Consider the following 18,481-nt stretch of genomic DNA (forward strand, 5'->3'; position numbering starts at 1 on the left):
TAGCATTAATTTGGTATTAAAACAAAATGCCCCAAAACTTTATTGATATATTCAAGTTTCATATTCAGAATACTTTATTAACTAATAATATTAATTAAAAAAAGTTTTATAACTTGTTTTATAATTATAAATTACAAATATCTTCCTATCTTCAAATATTTCTTTTAAAAGTTTTTTATGTATCCATACATTAATGCATTTTCATCAAAGATTGATATGCATTGTATCCCCTTCCTATAGAATGTCACTAATTTCATTGATAAAACCTATGGAAATGTACTCAATTAAATTATTAAAAATTCTCATTATTAATCACATGTTTTTTTTTATTTATTTAATATAGCATTGCATGCACAGCGAAATTGGAAATTACATTTTAGTTTATTCCACTATCAAAATTATTTGGCATAAGCGAAGGAAGACAAACCCAACCCATATCATTTTTAAGATGTTTTCTCCATTTTGTTCTGTCAGTGAGGATAAATTATATAAATATAAGATAAGAAATATATATGAGTTTTAATGAATTTCGTCAGAAATCAGGTTCATCATAAAACAGTTCCTAACATCAATGGTGCACATACTAAATACTTCCTTAGGTTTTATGAAATACTAATATCTAAGGACTACCAAATACATACTGATTCAAGAAGTTGGTACCTGCAAGTAATGCCCTAGAACTCTACTGTCATGACACTATGTAATATATTTAATTCAAATGTCACTGCATTCAAAAGCCTCAGAAGTGGTCCGTGTTAGGTGATCACCAAGTTCATTATAGCTGTACGCGAATCACAATTTGTGTTCGTGTTTGATACTGACAGTATTATAATATTTAACATTTAATTACTTATTACTTTACTATTAAATATATTACTACTTTTATAATGCTCACCAAACGTAGTAACAGGAATTCCTACGCAAATTTTCAAGTCTCTAAGCCGTATCTACGCTGTGAAAAATATGTTTAGTCACCAAATTTAACTTCCCATTTTTGAACATTAAAGTGTTAACATAAAAAAGACTGAAAGACGTAGTTAATTATTTGTACTAAAAAGTGTTTATCTCAATTTTCAAGTAATTCTGCCAAAGGAATAAAGTTGCTCCACAACTACTTTGGACCCGCACTTTAGAGTTTTAGGGAATTAATTTTTTAAATTCTTTTCTCTGCGGTTGTCTACATAGTAACAGCAATCTCTAAGCAAAATTTCAAGACTATAGACCCAGTACTTTTGGATGTGCGTTGATAGTTGAGTCTGTTTACACTTTTATATGTAGATAGATAGAAAAGGAAATAGAAAATATTTTTATACATTTTAAAATTGAATATTTTTGTAAATGCCGTCGGAATGTTCTTTATTATAACTTTTTTAAGTTAATTTAGGCAAACTTAATAACTCTCACATAAAAATAAACCAATGCTTAACAGTGGTAGATCCCGCAACAATATTTGTTGGGTGCGCGAATGTGCCGGGTAGTCCGGTGAAATACCACGACCACACTTCTATTTCACCTGTCTGTCAAGACAGGCGTGAAGTGGAAGCAGCAATTCCGCGTTTCGTCTGACAAGTGTGATTCCGGAGGCCTAATTTTAGTCCTCTTTCCCTTCCCACCCTTTTATTATTAGGAAAGGATGGGAAGGGGAAGTGGATTTGGCGAATGAGGGGACATATCCTCTTTCAGTGCGTCCCCTTGTCCATTGATTAAAAGTAGGCAACGCATCTGTATTTGCGGATGTCTATGAACAACGGTCGCCTCGTTATTTCGGCGAATCCAGGTGGCCGTTTGCTTAATGGCCACTTTTTGATATAAAGAAAAAAATGTGACCTGGAACTAAGTTCAGATGAGATCTTCTTATCCATGTTGCCAATATTATATACAGTCGAACTTGGATAGTCGAGAACAGGATAAGCGAGAAATAAACGAGAGTAATTGTCCGGTCCCAACAGACGACATCCAAAGGCGAGAAACTCGAGTAAGAAAAAAAACTATGAAAGTGAGAAAAATATCGTGGTCTTTTACTCTTGCGTATTCTATTCAATATTTCATTCATTTTCCGCTAAATGGCGAGAAAATGTAAAACTTTAAAGTTCAATTTGATATTTTATTTTGCTAGCATTTTAATATGACTCATGTATAATGCAATGCACAACTTCTTATATCAGGTAGATAGATTTACAAGTCGCGTCAGTTTACCAACGCACTTAAGCCATTTTATTGGGAAAGCATGACGCATCAACACAAACCCGTTCGTCGCCGTGGCACAGTCTGAATAAGCCCGTCGCTGTAGAATCAATGGCCTCAATTGCACCTCTAAAAATATTAATTAAGCCCTTTAATATACTGCATGTGCTTATTTCAAAGTTACTAATTTTTTGTTTATTCCAAATATATCATCATAACGTGTCATGATAAACAACTTTAAAATGTAACTTTCTTTTTACTTGTAACTGTATAATTTGTATTATTACTTTTATTCAGATTAAGACTAACGAATGTTTTAGTACAATAAAAATATTAATATAACAAAAACGACAAATGTCCGTGTTTTCGGTTTCAAACCCTAAAGTTCTTCTGGTCTGTTGTCAACCAAGTGCGGTCTTCGCCTTCCCCCTGATGTTTGTGGAGAGCGCTTTGTCGCAGTAGTGAAGACGTGCTTCACGGGAATATTGACCGTATCCATATCCGCGGAGTACGTAGAACAACCGCATGAAGAGAAGCTCTGCGAATATTCAGGAGGTCGCTGCCCCTATTGTGCTAGTGAAAACAGTTTTTCATTTTTCAAATAGTCTTTTCATCATATAAAGATTCTATCCGAAGGCCAATCTGAAATCAATGTTCATCGATCCTACTAAATGCATTTACATTTTGAGAATTAAAATGAGAACGATATACACCGAATCTGCAAATTTTAACTAACCGTATAATTTAGTCGCGTAGCAAAGCAGAATCAATATTGTCATTCCAGTTTTTCAACTAACGTTTTAGCACTATTTTTATCAATAATTATACAAATCGCTCAACCTTGCCTTGAAACTATTTCGAATTTTCAATTTCGCAAGTTAAACCAGCACCCTGTAAAGTGAAGTTAAACAGCCAACAGGATTAGCGTAGCTCGAATTACTTACCGCTGTAGTTAAACTCCGCCCAGTTCTTGATACCTTTAACTAGGCATGCAAGTCTCAATTACGAACCGAGTACAATTATTAACTTTTCATACACCTGAAATATAGGAATAAAAAATCTCCATTTTGTCTTTTGAAGCCTGTGAAGCATATCCGAAAGTTTCATTACTCGGATGCCATGCGATAGCGAGATTCAATTTGCAGATGCCGAGAGAAAAGAGCTCTGCTATAATCCCTTTGAACCTAGAGCGTGGAACTTTTAAGCGGTTTTTTCTACCTGTGCAGTATACTATAATGTGTTTATGCCGCGCGATTGTAGTGCATGACACCGTCATTACTTCTCAGTTTCGCTGGCGTTCATGTCTCAACTTAGTATTTGCGACAATTTTTTACCATTAGGCTTTTATGGTCTTCCTATAAAGGATCATCCCTTAAACAACTTGTGTTATTGAGTTTTTTTCTTAATCAACTTTTTAGGGTTCTGTACCTCGAATGGAAAAAAACGGAACTCTTTTACGATCACTTTGATGTTCATCAGTCTGTCTGTCAAGACCCTTTTTTCAGGAACGAGTGAAGGTATCAATCTGGAATATATCAAATACTCAGGTCTATTGTTACTTGGAGCTGTGACAAAATCAAACTTGTGAGCCAACGCAATAAAAGATACAGAATAAATTACAGATTTATACGGAAAACTCGTGTCGAACAGTGCGCGAGTTCGACACTCAGTTAGCCGGCTTTTTTGTACATGTATACACACTGACATGTTAGTTTCGGCTAGAAATAAACCCAAGTCTTGATTACATAACTTTAAACCTTAATTAATTTGAAAGAAAATTTGCTTATAAAATATAAATTTATAATTTAGAATGTTTATTGTAAACGTTTTCCAATATATCACAGTTCTTAAAGTGGAATGGATTAAATAATCTGCATTATGATTTGTAAACGAGCAGAATTCGGCAGTTGTTGCAATGTCAGTGATAAGGCTAAATAATCATAATAATGTCATATAATGTAATATTCCGTCATTTAAAGCGAAAACCACTTCAATTTTTTTAATTTTTTTTTTTTAGGAATATCTAACCGACAAACTTGAATATATATGTTAACTTGATACTTAGTTTTAAACACAATTCCATACTGCCGTGATTCACAAGTGACATATGTATGCCTACAAATGCTTACGGCTGTTACTGTTCCTAGCATAATTAATGAATAGGTGACTGTCTCATCGAGTCAGTGCTATCTTACCTGGTCTTATTTGGCTGAACAATAATCACCTCAGTAATAATACTGACCCTGACAATCATTACTGAGTTATTGATTTTTTACATAATAAAAGCCTCTTTTACGTATATTCATTTATTATTTTTTATTAATAAAATTTGAGATAGAATGTCCAAAACTAAACAGAATTTTCTTTATGTTCATCGACTTGCATTAATCGATCCAAGTTTTGCGACAAGAGATGAACAATCTTCCATGTTATCCATATAATTCTATATTTCCTTCTTAAATCACTTTCAATTGAAACATTCATTTAAAACATAACTTTGGTGACTACTTTATTTATCTAAAGTATTGTTTACTGGGAGCGTTTTTTCACTAATAGAAATTATTATCTTATCTGTTAGTTGACGTGGTTCTGAGCTAAGCGTTGAATATAATATATTATTTACTCAACCTTTTTGTTATATTTTAAAGTAAATAATAACAATTTGTCACGCCAATGAAATTTCGGCGATGAATTGTAATTTTTTTATTTAAATAACTAGCTATCATACCGCGACTCTGTCCGCGCGGCATAAAAAAAAATCTTTATAAGTAGTCTATATGTTCCTCCTGACTGTTCTACAACCGTGTCAAATTTCAACATACATCATTCCATCCAGCCATCTAAACATTCGCATTTATATTATTAGTAAGAGTAAGATTAGTAATATAATTTGAAACCCTTTCATCAAGTTACATCTGCTGGACAAAACTATCAGTTCCAAAATATTTGCTGGTGATATTCATTTCATATGTTTTCTACATCTAGTTATTCTACGAAACCTAAATTGTAGTTTTAACGTTACAAAAAAATAATATGAAAATAAGTGTCACCACTTTCTGTGTAATAAATGTAATCTTATCTCTATCCTTTATCTATATACAATACTTTTTGTATTACTTAAGTCACCACTGAGATATGTAAAATGTCCTATGTCTGCATTGTAAAATGTTTATATTATTGTAAGTTTGTACATAAATACGATTTAAATGTCGTTCGTGGCAATGGCTCAGTGTTATAATAATGTGGAAAAAGAGCATAATTACGGAGTTTAATGAAATATACTGCCACAAATTATTGAAGGGAAGATGTAAAAGCTTATTACGAATGATTCAAGATCGTGCGTATTGCGAAAGTCACCGAACTCATTAAAATAAAGCTATCGCTCTGGGCGGTCAGCTAGCGGCTGCATTTAATAGAGCTATGAAATCGGTAGTCAGTTTTAAAATTCAGGTCAAACGTCCTCGAACAATGCCGTACCTATTTGGACTGCTACGACTCTTTATTGCATTACATGCGTTGATTGTCCGCTTGTAGGGACCGTTTCACTGTCATGCACCTGCCAATTTAGTAAGAAATGTCATGGTGTGACATGTTTGAGCCCTCGTAATATAAGAAAGTATTCAACAAAAAATTGACTTCTTAACAAAACATGTATTTTACATTAACAGTTGTTTTTAAGTTATTGTCCGTCCTTTACATATCGTCATCATTATTTACCTATCAGGGCTTTTGGACATAACAGTTTTGTTAAGCCATGTGCGTTCATAACAATCGGTCTGATTGAGAGCACCTCACGACATTTGCGAGTGATATCTACGAGTTTATGCAACTCGTTGTTTATCATCGATGTATACACATCAAAAAAGTCTAAGCAACACATATAAATTTCAATTTTACAATGTGTTTTCGCATTAAATCCTTAGTATTTTCGTACTTTTATTATTTATTTATGCTTTTTTAATATTAAACAACAATTATTTTTTTATTTACTTTTTAATAATCTTAATAACCAATAATAACGAGTAAGGAATGTTTGTACGTAGTACAAAGTAAGGTGCCTAATCAACTAAACTTAAAGTAAAATTAAATGGTTGTACAAAAATTGCATAAATTAATACAAAGTGTGGTCTCCTCTGTTATGGAGAACTTGCTGGCACCGATTATTCATAGAATCGATGAGACTGTTAATGTGATCCTACGGTAATTGCTCCCAATGAAATTTTAGTAAGTCCATCAGTTGTTGGGTTGTTGTCACTCCATCCAAGTCATTTAACACACGTCTCTGGAGCATGCCCCGTGCATGCTCGATGGGGTTGAGGTCTGGCGATTGTGCAGGCCAAGGCAATACCAGAAAGTTTTCCCTTGCCAAGTACTCCCGTGTGTGCAAAGCTGTATGCGAACGCGCATTGTCATGCATCAAGGTGAAATCGAAGCCAAGCGCTTGTGCGAATGGATGGACATAAAGTCTTAGAACATCCTCAACGTAATTTACAGCGTTCATGTTACCATTTACAAAAACGAGCTCTGTTCGTATGTTCTTCATAATACCCGCCCATACCATAACTGTTAAGTCGTTGTATGGATGCACTTCCTGAAGCCACCTCAGTCTTTCAGTATTTCCAGGACAACGGTACACTCTTACCCTTCTAGTATCAGGCTAGAACCCAAATCGAGACTCATCGCAAAATAAAATTTTATCCCATTATTTCCGGGTCCATATAATGTGTTGACTAAACCATTCATTTCGACGAGCGCGATTCCCGTGACGTATCGGTGGGCACCTAACTGGCCGTCGTGCTCGTAGGCCATACTCATGCAATCGATTTCACACAGTTTGGCAGCTAACAACAACAGTACTTGAATTTTGTAGCCTCAAACCTGTCTCTCGGGCGGTTAACATCGGCTGGCGTCTTTCAGTCAGTTGTATGTATCAATCTTTCCGTGTTGTTGTACACCTTCCTCGACCTGGGTGCTGCTCAGCAGGATCTCCCGTGTTAGTTTAATGCTGATGAAGACGGCAAATAACGCTTCTGTTGAACCAAAATACCGAGATACCTGAGATTGAGTTCTTCCCGCTTGCAACATCTCTACAGCTCTCTGCATTTCATCTGCGTTCAAATGACGTCGCTCCATAACGTAAAAAATGTCTCAAAATTCAAATTTGTTCAAAACTTTTTTTAATTATTGTTTGAATCTTAAAATTGATACCGAATACTAAATTTTAATAAGCAAAGAAAACGCTGTAAAATTCGAACAAATGCATTCGCTTTTAAATTTGTGAAAAAAAAAACAAATGATACTCGATTTTTTTTCACAACCAGCCAGTATGTCCTATACATCAAAAAAGTTTACATAAGTATTACCTACTTGGTAAAAAATGATAAAATAATTGATTAATAACTTGAAATAGTATGTGTTGCTTAGACTTTTTTGATGTGTGTATTTTGTTTATGTAACTAATCTTGCATAAAATTAATTTTGATATGTTTATCTATCATACGTTTAACTATGTCGTTCGTTTTCCGTAAAATATTATTATTTTGCTGAAATTATTATCGCGACATTCTAACCTTATCCCTGATCCTTAAAGGTCTTTGCGGTTTTATTTCTAGTGAACTTGTTCGAAGAATTAAGTAAATATTTTTTGCTGTTCGTTTTTATTCAACATGTTTCTCTCGAAGCGTTATAATACATAGTTATTTACAAGGTCATTACGGAGTCGACGCGAATACTCGTAGTGTGAATTAATTATGACTTGTTATATTTTTAGTATAACACGTTCTATGTTTGTTTTGTATGAATTGTTATGTAAATTATAGTCTAATTCTTTTCGGTGCACTAGTGTGTACGTTACAGTTTGTGACTCATCATTTGGATTACACATTTGACGAGGTCGGGCAGAGATAGAGACCGGTCTTGTGGTCAGTTGCGGGGAAGCGAGGAGAGGTGGTAATTAATATAAATATGGTATAAGAGAGTGTAATTCGGCAATTGCTTTCTTAAATATAATGGACTTCATATTTATACTACGTAGTACAATTTAAATTAGCATATAAGATCTACTAAATATTATTATTTCATTTGTAAGCAGATGAATATCATCGTGCATGTTAATCTCACTTTTGTGTATTTTCACTAAAATGTCTCTTTATGTCTTTTACGTAATTTCTCATTTAGTCCGTTGCAATATTTAAATGAGAAAGTACATTACAAACTACTATTTGCTTATGTTGCGACTACTGCAACTCAAAGGCCGCTTCATAATAACCGTTGACGTTGGCAGAATTAGCTTGCTTCACAACACTCGAAAGAAGTATTAAAATGAAAGTCGCAATTCAAGTTTCTTATGAAACACAGCTTTTTATTGAAATTCAGTTCCTTTAATATTGAATTCCAGCTATGTTCATTAACCAAAATACTAAGTGAGCAAATTTGTTAATCTGTAAATCTAAATCTGTTATTTTACAAGGTGAGCGTTTGACATTCAATCATATGTATGTATATATATATATATATATATATATATATATATATATACATACTTAGATATGGTTATGCTATTATTACGATGCAAAATGTATTTACCAATGGTCTCCTTACTTCCCAGGTGACATAACACAGAAAGGCTATGAAAAGAAGCGCTCTCGTCTTCTTACCCCATACATCGCTCAACAACAGCCCCAAGGTAAGTCCTTATGCTCATGAGTCGTACAATTGCTACTAAACTTTACGTTGCTTCAACTAATTATTACTTAATACGAACTTTATGAAACGCGAGTACTGGCTTTTCAATCCCGTTGTAATTATTCCAACTTATTTAATAACGTCAAATAACAATTTGTGTGATCCTCCCAGTACTTGTGAGTCCAAGGACGCAATGGAAGCGTCGACGGGGTCAAGTGTCAATTGATCGCCGTCGATGGACGCTGGGCAGTCGCGAAATTATCATGAGCTGTGGCACCATTCGACTCCGTCCCACAACAAGGGTCAAGCGGAGGGGCCATCTTGAATCTGGACCTCGAATAGACGAATTTGGAACGTTAGCTCAATAATTTACGTACTTTATTAAATGATTTATTAGTTCGTCTCGTAGCGATAACATTATTATGTTATCAATATTAAGATGCAACTTAAAAAAGTTAGTTTTAAAAAATACAATCTCAGTTAACGTTTCAGGTCCGCTGACGAGGGTTATTAAAATAATGAGGTCGGCCTTCATTTGAACGCGTAAAAAAATGCGATTTAATCTAAACAATTTAGAATGACTGTGCCCAGCGCCCGTCGACTGTGATTTTATTTAAGGTCTATTCATATTTATATGTTTTATTTTATGATTTCTAGTTACTACATAATTGTGTATCTTGGTTTAGTTAGTTGGTGATCCACACGCACGTCAACCACACTTTATCATCATGGTACGATACTGTCGCATTGGCACGTAATGTTTCACTAGTTACATGGCACTATCAGAGCGAAACAGCTTTTTTGCTTACGGTGCAGCTGTACTTAAGTTATTCCTGTAATAAAATACTTGGCCTGAGGTGAAACGTGATGAGGTTTCATAAAGTAAAATAATAAAAAAGTTAAGACAATGCGCGCGAAAAAAGTATGGCATTTTGTTTCAATCATGCTTCGTATCAAATGCATGACCCATTGCGCGCCGCTTGTCATTCATTATAGAAATCATAACAGAACCATGCTAAATTCATGCAAAGGAAGCTTCAAATGTTCTTTAATTTGCAAGCGTTATTTCTTACTGTTTTAGTAACCGAGTATCATCTGACATGAGAAGTAGATTCAATAATCAATAAAATAGGAATGAATCAAAGAATACAAAGCGACGCAAATTTCAGTAGTAGTGACTTGATAATTTTATCGGCAGTTAAATCACTTCGCGGTAACAGAAGTGGCCGAACGGACGCAGTCGTAAGTGATGTGCATCGGTTAGTATCGAGCGGTTTTCATTGCCCCTGGCTTTTTCTATATAAGCGGAGCGGATTGCTATACACGTGTTTAGTTTACAGTTTAGCAAAATTCAATGCATTTTTTTATTTCTTAGGGTATCTTATTCATAATGTCTAAATCGTCTTATTCAATATCTTTTTTTTTTTTGGTACAATTAGTTATAAAAATAGACTTAATTCTCCGCTGTCTTTTATCACCTTATCCGCAATATTAATTTAGCCTTATCCATTGTTTCGGAACAATACGCATGTCATGTTTTATATCAACAAACAGCACGTCTACACAATATATATATTAAGAATCAAACATTTAAAAATATTGTAATGGTTTTATCACATTGCATAAAGAGGAACTCTTAAATACTCTTGATATCTATAAGATCTATCGTTTTATGACAAAGATTTCTAAAACAAAACCGTTACACAATTTAAGTAAGTTTTTTAATATGTCAATTATATGAATGTATGTAATGAAAATAGTAAAATAAAATCAATAATACAGATTCAAAAAGTGTTTGCCACGAATTCGTTTACCTCTAGGGCGTAGTTTCAGGTCGAACGTTTTTGGGCCTGCATTGCGCCACTGATAGCGTTCTCACCTCGGCCCTTATCATCGCCAAAGGTCAATGAACCAGTCTGATAACTACGCACTGCGTAACCACAAGCAAAAGTAGGGTTTAAACGTTAAACTCGAATCTCCACACAACTTTTACACTTACATTTACTTATATATATATTTATTAATATTCTTTTGAAAGAATTGGTATTGATTGAAATTTTTCTTTTTATAAATTTGCTTTATTGGCAGACATTTGACCCATGTGTATATGATAAAAGTTTGGTTCAGCCTTTATATTTATTTAGTGATATAGAAGTTTTGGGTCTTGTCGATACTGGTGGGCATATATGGCGGTATGTTGTGCAGCAGGCATTCAGGCAGTGCGCGGACCGCGTGGCGACGGCGGCGGCAGTCGACAGCTCACCAGAAACCGACGCACTCATCGCCGCGTCACTCACAATGAGAAGCGATACCACTCAGGTATCTTAAACGGCTTAGCGATTGGTAGTTGCCACTATACACACAAATATACTACTATTGACTACATTTTATACATAAATTCTCCACTTGTCTTCACACTAAAGATTATTTTAATACTAACCTAACCCGACACCCATTGCAAATCACAGTGCAAGCAAAAATTTACTACATTTGTTTAAGACAGAAACACCCTCTAGCGTCTTCAAAGCACGTCACCAAAATAAAAAACTGTGTATATTTTCTTTCATCTAGATACAGTTTATCGAATCATAAAGATGAGATCATGGCTTTTCGTCTTACATTGTATTGCATTTACGAAGCATAAACAATAACGTAAATCATCAGCATTTTAATAACCGCTCGTGCAATCCACGTTGCGTGTCTAGATGTATTTAAAAATATTTAACTTGATGCGCAAGACGCCGCGGCCGTTGCGGTGGCGCTCCCAGTCTGTTGCCAGATTACACCATCTATAAAAAGAAAACGTCAGTTGTACAGAGAATTCGGAACCACTGTATGTATCGATTCGCTTCGTTCTTTCAATACGGTTTAGCTTGTGTGCGATGAAACGGAATCGTTACGCCATAACTACGCAATTTTGCCATCGTATATGTATGTTCAATTTGTAGAGTTGCTAATTCTAACATCATATAGAATCAAATAAATTCCCATAGTCCGTAAGAATTAATAAACTATCGTACGGAATTACAATATATCATTTCAGAGCAAGTAAAGTGTATGGAAATCATTTAAATTTTAAAAATTTATTCACCACATTACTTTCGATAGTTGATCGATCTCCAGCAATATGCTTTTGTTGCTCTGAATAAGTCCATCACATTATTCAGCTCCCTGCCGTACTCACTGAGAGTCGTATTGTTTATTTCGGCTTTATTTCGATAGCAATACAGACTATTTATGCATCTACCGAAAATTTGATGCAAGTGTAATTTTTCTATTGAGCTAGGTATAGCAATGTAATGTTTTGCAGCTGTAACGGTACCGATGTGTGCTAGAGAATAATTCCTTTTATGGTAATTTTATACGGCACATTAAACCTTGTTGTTTCGAACTTATAATTTGATAGTTTTTGTTTATTCTTTTTTGAGTTTAACCTTTAAACCACCTTCCATAAGTATAATATCAAACATTTTACACATGTATTTGCATCAGAATAAAATATTTATCAGAAGTAAATAGTAAGTTTAAATTGACGGCGTTAGAGCGTTCACACCACAGCACGGAAAACCTTTCAAAGGACGAGGCAATAAAACTTTATAAAGAACGGACGGGAAATTTCACACTTGAATGACTGAAAATTCTTTTAGCTTTATGGTTGTATTTTTCTTTGTAAATGTTTTCTAGTTTGTAAACAAATTAAATATTTAACAGATGTGTCTATATAAAATTGTTTACATTATACAATTAAATCGAGCTCGCTGAGACAAACTCATGCGAATAACTTTGCAAGATAAAGTTCCGTCACCGATATCAGTTGTTCAAACTTGATCTTTAAGTTAGATGGACTTACGACGGTAGCTTTCAATTCTGTTGATAAAATTTAATTATATCTGGCGTACATATGATTTGTTAGTAGGATTATTTTAAAGGGAAAAGTTTAAAGAGACGTGATTGAACGCATCCTCAATTAATTAACAAACCTCAATTAATTACAAACACGTGCATCTTTAAAACGTGCTTGCAAAGACTTGGATTATAATATACACCAGCTTTTGCCCGCGACTACGTCCGCGAGGAATTAAAAAAATAATAAAAGTAGCTTATGCGTTCTTCCACACTATGTTCTACATCTGTCCCAAATCTTGCAGAGATCCGTTAAGACGTTTTGGAGATACATAATAACAAACATCCATCCATCCAAACTTTCACATTTATAATGTTAGTATGATAAGCAGGATTGTTTCGAATAATTTGACTATGTTCCGCATTATGTATCGTGAAATAAATGGTTACACGATCAATTGTATGTATAGGTTTAATATTGCCTTGACTGCTCAACAGATTAACAACACAACAAATTGGTTTGTAGCGAGTTACGTGTAGTGAGTTCGTATTCTAATCGGATTAATTTCTTACATGGTTTACTCGGATTCTTAACATCCAAAACGATATTTGTGATAGTTGATAGGATTTAAGAGCCGCATCACTTGGTATAAAAATATCTTTAAGAAATGAATAAGAGTGTTGTTAAAGATTGTAGAAGAGAAATATCATCGACCTCTTAACAATCCTATACTTAAGTTGCTTACCAACAACAAACGTCCAATCTAAAGTTCATTTTTTAATCCGTAGTTAAAGCGATCAAATATTAAGAGAGATATGAAGGGTGGTTCAATGCCGTTGTTCTCGTGACTCAATGCATTAACTGCACTCAAATGCATTACATATTTACGACTTAAGATATTGAATAAGTTACTCAGTTACGGAATAATTACCACATTCAATCACCTATACATTATTGGTTCTATGACGTTATTGGAAAATTAAATTTCAATAGTATATTAATCGACTTTTATGCTATTATTCCATAGACGATGCTTTTATTATTTTACCTAGAAAATAATTGAACGTTGACAATGATAAAGGCAAACAGTAATGACATATGAGTGGCCTCATCTCTACTGTGCGGACGGCTATTGTAACTAAACTCTATTAACAGTAAAATGCACCAGCACGCAAATGCTTTAACGCCTATTCAACATACATGTAGCAAACAATAACCTGACATATTTAAGTTACAACAAGCGACGAACTCTTTTAAACCACTCTTATTCTGTTCGTCCAGTGCTTTAAATGCAACACAGCGCGATAGAAAAAGGTCGCATTTTAAAATCGCTACTCTATGAACATGGAAATGCATTTGTTCTATAAAAACGCTTTTTAGCGCGCGTTAATAAAGCATCTGTCCGATTGGGGGCTTAGGAACATTTATGATTGACGTTCTACCCGAGTATTTGAGATGTTTATTTTATTAGGATTCTAAATCCATATCGATACAAAAAAACTGATACGATGATTTACCTAATTATGGTTAATAGTGAAACATGAACGGGATTTTATAGTCGTAAAATACATTTTTAGAACTAGACATTGCTATCATCGACTACAATTAGTCGAACTGAGAGGTTCAAAAATACCGGTGCGCATTGCCGGTCACGGGTCGTAGTTATATGCGGGTACAATACAACTGCAAGTACATCGGTTTGCTTTTAAACGGCATATTTAAAACTCGACCGGTTAATATTATACAGCAACTTTACAACGTCAAAGCGTTATTTTAGTTATCAGCTAATTGTGGAATTGACCAATTTATCTGTGGTTCGTCAAATAAACATAAATCTTATAATATAGAGCGAGCAGTAAATTAAATGTAATTTGCATTTTATCTGATATTCGTATAATTTGGTAGCAAATATTGCATAGGTTGTAGGGCAAGACAATATACAGCGCTACGTTGGTACAGCAAAGTCGCTAATTTCATCTTCGTTTGTCTCTTCATTTTTAAAAAACGTCTCTCCGTCTACTAAAGTTTGTATGTGAATAGCTTATTTATTTATCTTGAAAATTTTATTTATAGAATATTATATTTTACTAGCTGTCGCCCGCGACTCCGTCCGCGCGCAGTTAAAAAAATGGGGGAGGGGGTATGAAAAATAGATGTTGGCCGATTCTCAGACCTACTCAATATGCTCACCAAATTTCATGAGAATCGGTCAAGCCGTTTCGGAGGAGTACGGGAACGAAAACTGTGACACGAGAATTTTATATATTAGATTGAGAAATGTTATTTATCTTTTAATTACAAACAATTTCTAATGTGGCCAGATTACAAACAATGTTATAATTTATAACAACTGGCGTGAAGACCTAAAAAAAAATAATGAAAGCATTTAATAAAAAATCAGGAGCTACTTCTTATCTTGGAGCGTCTGTGTAACAGTAATTTCGCCTCGAGTTAGATCTTTAACATGATTGATGCTTCTTCTAACGCTAAGAGATATGGTGTTTAATGATGTAGCATAATGAATGCGTATACATGAGAAACAAGACTCGTCGGCGTGAACCTAGACCAGAATATTTGATCAGCTGTTCTTATTTCTTCTCCTTTCAGTAATCAAAATTGTGATAACTCGCGTACTCTGATTACTTCTTTACCGATAAAGGTAACTTTGTATTTGTTACTTCAGGTTGGTCATATAGTAAATCTTAGTTACTTAACTGTCTAGATCATAGAATGCTTGTAATGTATCAGAGTTTCTAAGTATTGATATCAAGCATGATTCATCGTAGTATAAATCGAGTTGCGTATGCTGTCAATTGAAACAATATACGTTTATAATTCTTATCCCTTTGCCTCTTTAGATACATCGTTTAATATTTGAAGTTGAAAATTCTGGTACTAAATCTAGAGGCAAGGAGGCAATAACTTAGAGCGACAATTAATCTTCTTCGTAGCAAAATTTCAGGTTTCGACTGTGAAATAATCTAAATTCTAACGCACGTTGTAATAGAATGCAGTTCAACGGTTTGGGTACACTGAATTCGAATTTTTCGAATTTATGGGGTAGAAACAGTAAACATCATAGGCATTGTGATTCGGACGATGCGCGCGAACAAGCCAATTTAACGTGTATTGAGGTTTCTCCGACAAGACGACGAGAGTCATTGCATCGATCGCATCTAACAATGGAATCGATTAGTATGATAGTAAAACAATGATCTTGTCATCTTACATTTAATTATTTTATAGTTTTGTTTTTTCTCTATTATTATTTATAATATTTCTGTAAAAATGCAATTATTTGTTAACTTAAAGACGCCTTTGTTAAGATTCTATTTACATTTCAAATATATATGGTAAACACTCAAATTTTTGGCTATCGTGGTATATATTTTTTCTCAGCACGTTTCTGTTAGCATAACAATACGTCAAAGTCAAATATTTGCAATAAAACCAGGTGCTAAATTCAATTTTATAATATAAGAGTAACGAAGCGTGTCATGGTCGGTGTAACGCAATGCAACGTGCTGTTGTACACGAAATTAATTGGATTATGCTGAAAGCAATACGAATAAATCGTTATGCACACATTTGCTAATTTTGATATTACTTAGAGCCGATCATGTTTATTTCTATCTACTATTTAGCAAGTTAGCAACCTTCAACATTGGAGAGATTCGTACTCGAATTGCTTGCTGGCTAGTATTTTATCTTCGCGGTCATGCGGCTAACCCACTGAAATCGATGTTATTTTTGTCCGTATACATCAAGAGTAAGAGCAATTTTTTAATATCATTACTGTGCACTTTTTAAATTTAAAACAATATTGTAACTCCTGAAGTCTCGTAATACTTCACCTTCATTTCCCAGTTTGGACTTGTTATTATGGTGAAAACCTTTGTTCCTCTTTGCATTGTATTCATTGTATTAGTTTCTTAAATTACAGTAAAATTCTATACTTTAAAGTAATCAAAGATTTGAGATTTTGAATAGTTAATCATTGAATAGTTTTTATTAAGTCCATATTTGCAACGTCGTTAAAGAGATATATATATATATAGATATATATATATATATATATATATATATATATATATATATATATATATATATATTTAAAATGGATCCCTATCCATACACAAACACGAAATTGGAAGCTTTTGATAAGCAGCGAGCTAGCCTGGGTTAACAAGACATGTTGACTTAAATGTCTTTCTTATGTCTAGCTAACTGTCTGCCTGTAACATGAGTCCCATTGGGCGAAATCCAGTCCGGTTTCTATTTATCGCGTGGGTTTACTTTGTATGTGCAACGTATCAATCCCTCGCCCATATCTTAGTTCTGAAAGCGTTATCAAACTAAGTTATACAAATATTTGCGGCATTACGAATTGCATTACATCAACTTTCTTGTTAAGTACAATATGATGTTCATTTGGTTTTTAAAAATGTTTTTTTTACGTACCATGTTACTTTGAAGCTTATATCCACTACGCTACAAAGCAAATATTAAGAAATAAAAATGTGAGAATCGTTACTGAATCTAATCCAGGAGTGTAACCACGAGCGTAGCCATATAGAAATTCACGTTTTTGTATTTAATGCACGGAAAACATCTGAAAAATGTTTGAAGGATTTTTATACCGATCCTTTTATGTTACAAAAAAGATTTTTACTGTTTCAAATATGAAACAGAATTCTTAATGGTGTTGTACAAAGGGAGACCATTTCAGACTTCATAAAGGATTGAAATTCAATTCTTCTGTATCTAAACTGCAGTAGTTCCTGCGTTGTTAATATGTATAATATCTACTAAAAATGGTAAACTATCGAAACCTACGCGTTAATTATAACAATAAGCTTAAATAAATGAATAACGTGCAAGTAATAATTTGTAATACTTTATAGCAACTCAAGCCGTAATTGAAAAGTGAAACATTATAAATTCAAACGTTTAGATGGATGGATGGATGTTTGTTAGTAGGTATCTCCATAACGGCTCAATGGATCCCAATAAAATTTAACATGGATGTAGAACATAGTCGGGAAAAACACATAGGGTTCCAATTTGGATTAATTTTAATTCTACGCGGACGGAGCCGCGGACGACAGCTAGTTTAAGTATAAAATTAATATTAGGACATTAACACACAGAATATAGACACACACTCTACACTCACACTATAGAGGCTGCTACCAATCCAGCACTGTATAGTTTTTGGTATACTATAAATTGTTCAAGTAGTTTCATTTTTTTTTGTATGTGAGTTTTTTTAAATAACGTAGTTAGGCAAAAGATTTTTCTACTTTAAATTTAAGAAATTTATGCATCAATTTTCTATTTAGTAAATTGTTTTTATCGTTAATTGTAAACTCATAGCTGTATGAAAAGCACAATTGGGACAATATATGGTGCTATCAGTTTTGGCTTTTTGTAGAATTGTATTATTGGTCAATTTTGCACATCGTTTGATAATTAAATGCACGCATGCTGTTTTATAGTGTACGGTGTAAGGAAAAATCTACAATTATTAGATAAGTAACACATTTTTTCTTTTTTTTTTTTTTTTTTTTAATCATCAGGAAGAAATCACTAAATCCAAAATATAGAAAATTTTCCTTTAATTAAATAAGCTCTTCGATCGTCAGTTATTTGTTTCTTGGCCTCCGGCATGTTTTTGCCCGGAGCTTTAAGCATCCGTCCTCATATCTTCATTTTCAAACTTCCTATGGCAACTATTTAGCTTATCGAAGGTGTAAAGAAGTTATAGAG

At 33.8% G+C, this 18,481-nt stretch overlaps 1 protein-coding gene across 5 annotated transcripts in view; it reads left to right on the forward strand.

The window, feature by feature from the left end:
- LOC106717231 (disco-interacting protein 2) overlaps positions 1-18,481 on the forward strand; it is a 58,343-nt gene that overhangs the window by 803 nt on the left and 39,059 nt on the right. For 2 of the 5 annotated variants that reach the window (XM_014510978.2, XM_014510980.2), the window contains exons 2-3: positions 8,792-8,869; positions 11,074-11,187. In XM_014510978.2, the coding sequence (XP_014366464.1) occupies positions 8,792-8,869; positions 11,074-11,187 (192 nt within the window). The remainder of the gene's footprint in view (positions 1-8,791; positions 8,870-11,073; positions 11,188-18,481) is intronic. The other 3 variants (XM_014510981.2, XM_014510982.2, XM_014510979.2) reach the window with 2 other exon arrangements.

Source organism: Papilio machaon, chromosome Z, assembly GCF_912999745.1.
Source record: "Papilio machaon chromosome Z, ilPapMach1.1, whole genome shotgun sequence".
NCBI lineage: Eukaryota > Metazoa > Arthropoda > Insecta > Lepidoptera > Papilionidae > Papilio > Papilio machaon.